Source organism: Tiliqua scincoides, chromosome 9 (genome assembly GCF_035046505.1).
Source record: "Tiliqua scincoides isolate rTilSci1 chromosome 9, rTilSci1.hap2, whole genome shotgun sequence".
NCBI classification, from domain to species: Eukaryota; Metazoa; Chordata; class Lepidosauria; order Squamata; family Scincidae; genus Tiliqua; species Tiliqua scincoides.
In genome coordinates this window covers 43312916-43315505 of record NC_089829.1, presented here as the reverse complement: position 1 = coordinate 43315505, position 2590 = coordinate 43312916, and the positions used below count along the sequence as shown (strand labels likewise).

At 46.9% G+C, this 2590-nt stretch overlaps 1 protein-coding gene across 1 annotated transcript; it reads right to left on the bottom strand.

Moving 5' to 3' along the window:
- Positions 1-1414: 1414 nt before the first annotated feature.
- LOC136660666 (large ribosomal subunit protein uL14-like) lies at positions 1415-1777 on the bottom strand. The gene has a single exon (XM_066637974.1). It carries the CDS (start codon positions 1775-1777, stop codon positions 1415-1417), a length of 363 nt encoding a protein of 120 aa, XP_066494071.1.
- Between the last annotated feature and the right edge of the window lie 813 nt (positions 1778-2590).

The window sequence follows — 2590 nt, the reverse complement described above, 5'->3', positions numbered from 1 at the left end:
TAAGATGGTGACGCCCAAGCTTTGCCCACTTCCAAAATGGCGCCGCCGAGGTCTTATGCCACCTTCCAAGATGGCTGCCGCCAGCTTCTTGCGACCCACCAGAAATTGGATCGCAACCCACCAAGTGGGTCCCGACCCACGGTTTGAGAACCACTGCTCTACTGGATTTTGGTTTGGTTTTTGTTTCCGTGATTTCTTGACTTCCGCTGTCAGTCTTGTTTGTGATGTTTGAATGATCTCCTTTATGTTTTGAACAGGCTTGAATTTTATTTTAGAGGTTGGAGAGCTTTGAAAGAAAGCACAAAGAGCTTCTTTTGGATCTAGGAGGGGACAGGATGTCTGTAAAGAGCAGAGCTTCTGGGAGCTATGACATAGCTATGGGCTATGTCAGAAGGCCAGATGTAAGGGAGGGCACCAGGATGAGGTCTGTTGTTATCTGGTGTGCTCCCTGGGACATCTGGTGGGCGGCTGTGAGATACAGAAAGCTGGACTAGATGGGCCTAAGGCCTGATCTAGTGGGGCTGTTCTTATGTTCTTATGAGCGAGTTCAAGCCCTAGTAAAAAAAAATTTGCCCCCCTGCAAGTATAGACTGGCTAAGAATCTTTACCTGGGATTTGTATTGATGTGTAAGAAAATTTGCAACGTAGTTGGACCCTGGTAATTTGTACTAGCCTCCCCCACCCACTGGCGGCTGTGGGACTGGGTCAGGGGTAGAACTGGTAGCAGCCACTGTTGCCAAACCCACCCCCACCCTGTTGCTTCTCCATTCCACCTTTATACCCCCTGTCACTGCTTTGTTATGCCCACTCATGTTCTGCCTCCCGCAACGTCATCCTGCCTCCCCCGCCTACCTACCTGTCTCGGTGGGTCCAGGAGGGATCTTCCAGCATGTGCTGTAAGCCTCCAGCTTTCATGCCACCACTCTGGCAATAAGCGACTCCATGTGCTCTCTGAGTATCTTTCACAACTGCCATAAGCTCACTTGACCAGCACCAAAACCCAATAGGACTATAGATCAGCTCTCTCTTTCTTCAGAAAACCAGAAGAACTTTAATTATCCCAGTGACGCGAATTGATATTGAGAGGATTGAATTGAGAGAGCGAGAGCCAGTGTTGTGTAGTGGATGCTAGTTGGTCAAAGAGTAGGCATACAAGGATTGGCTTCATAATGAGGTCAACTGAGAAAGTTGCCCCAGGTGTTGGGTGATCCAGGTGGGGATGGCAGAAAAGCACATGTCTGCCCCATCTGGCCCTCTGCTACCACTTTGCTCTGGGAGTGCCAGTCCCACATGCCAAATGTTTCTAATTTACTTGCATTTGTAAAGGAGGCTGAAAAAGAGGAGAAGAGGAACTGAAGGAGAAGATGCTCTCATCTCTTCCATTTCCTCTTCCTCTCTGCCTCCTTTCTTCTTTTCAAATCTGAGCGAGACTATGGTGACAGTGGGCCAGTGTGATGGGTACTATCACCCCCGCGTTATCTTCGAAGTACAAAAACACCCCGTCCTTTCTCCTGTACGATTTCCGTTGACGATTCACCACCGCTGGATGCACTTTTTTCCTGAGTTCTGGTTTGCCTTTCTTGACGGTAGCCATTACCATGTCTCCAACACCAGCAGCTGGCAGTCTGTTCAGGCGCCCCTTAATCCCTTTCACGGAGATGATGTACAGATTTTTGGCCCCTGTATTATCTGCACAGTTGATAACTGCTCCCACAGGGAGACCAAGGGAGATGTGGAATTCTGCACCGGATGAACCACCACGTCCTCGCTTAGACATCTTGGATTTTGTGCCCTGCCTCCGATGTGTGAAGTCACTCATAAGAGAGGTTCAGGTTCAAACCCCCACCCAGCCATGAAGCTCACAGGGTGAGCTTGGGCTCATTACCATCTATCCTACCCCACAGGGTTGTTGTGAGGCTAAAATAGGATAATGTGTAGTAAATTGAAATAACAGGCTAATGTGTGTTGAAGCAGAAAAGAAAATCTGATGGTGTACATTGGTAGGCTTCTTTCCTATCTGGGGGAAAATCTCTTTTCTTCCTAGGAAGCATCAGTTTCAAGAGCAGCTATCATGTAGACTGTACAAGATGTTTTGTATTCAGCACTTCTCTGCAAACAAGCGAAATATGGTCTATGGTTACGTTGAACAAAATTTCTTGCTCCGAACTCCAGCTTGATCTTGGAATATTGAACAAAAGCGCAGAATCTGTTGCAATTAAATAATTATACAGAAAGAAGTTTCAAAGCAAAAGGAAAGAACACCTGTCGTTTGTACCGATTCAATATCTTGTACGGGGATCAAAGCATCCCATTTCCGATCCATGCAAGATAATGAACCACAGGAGAACTTGCATGCTAGAGAACGCTGAGTTAAAGGCTTTGATTTGTTTTGTTGGTACATATGAATACCTTGTTGCTATTTTGGGTCTCGAGGAACAATGCGCTTGCACGATAACGGGGCCCAACCCATAAGGAATGGATTCTTAATTTCCACTGATTTCAGTGACTGAGCAAGCGCTTTTACTCTCCCAACACCAAACTGAGTATCGGGAGAGCTAGAACAGACAAAAGGAAATATTTCTTTACCCAG

Coding starts and splice junctions, on each gene's coding strand:
- LOC136660666 (XM_066637974.1), bottom strand. CDS start 1,777: ATGTCTAAGCGAGGACGTGGTGGTTCATCCGGTGCAGAATTCCACATC.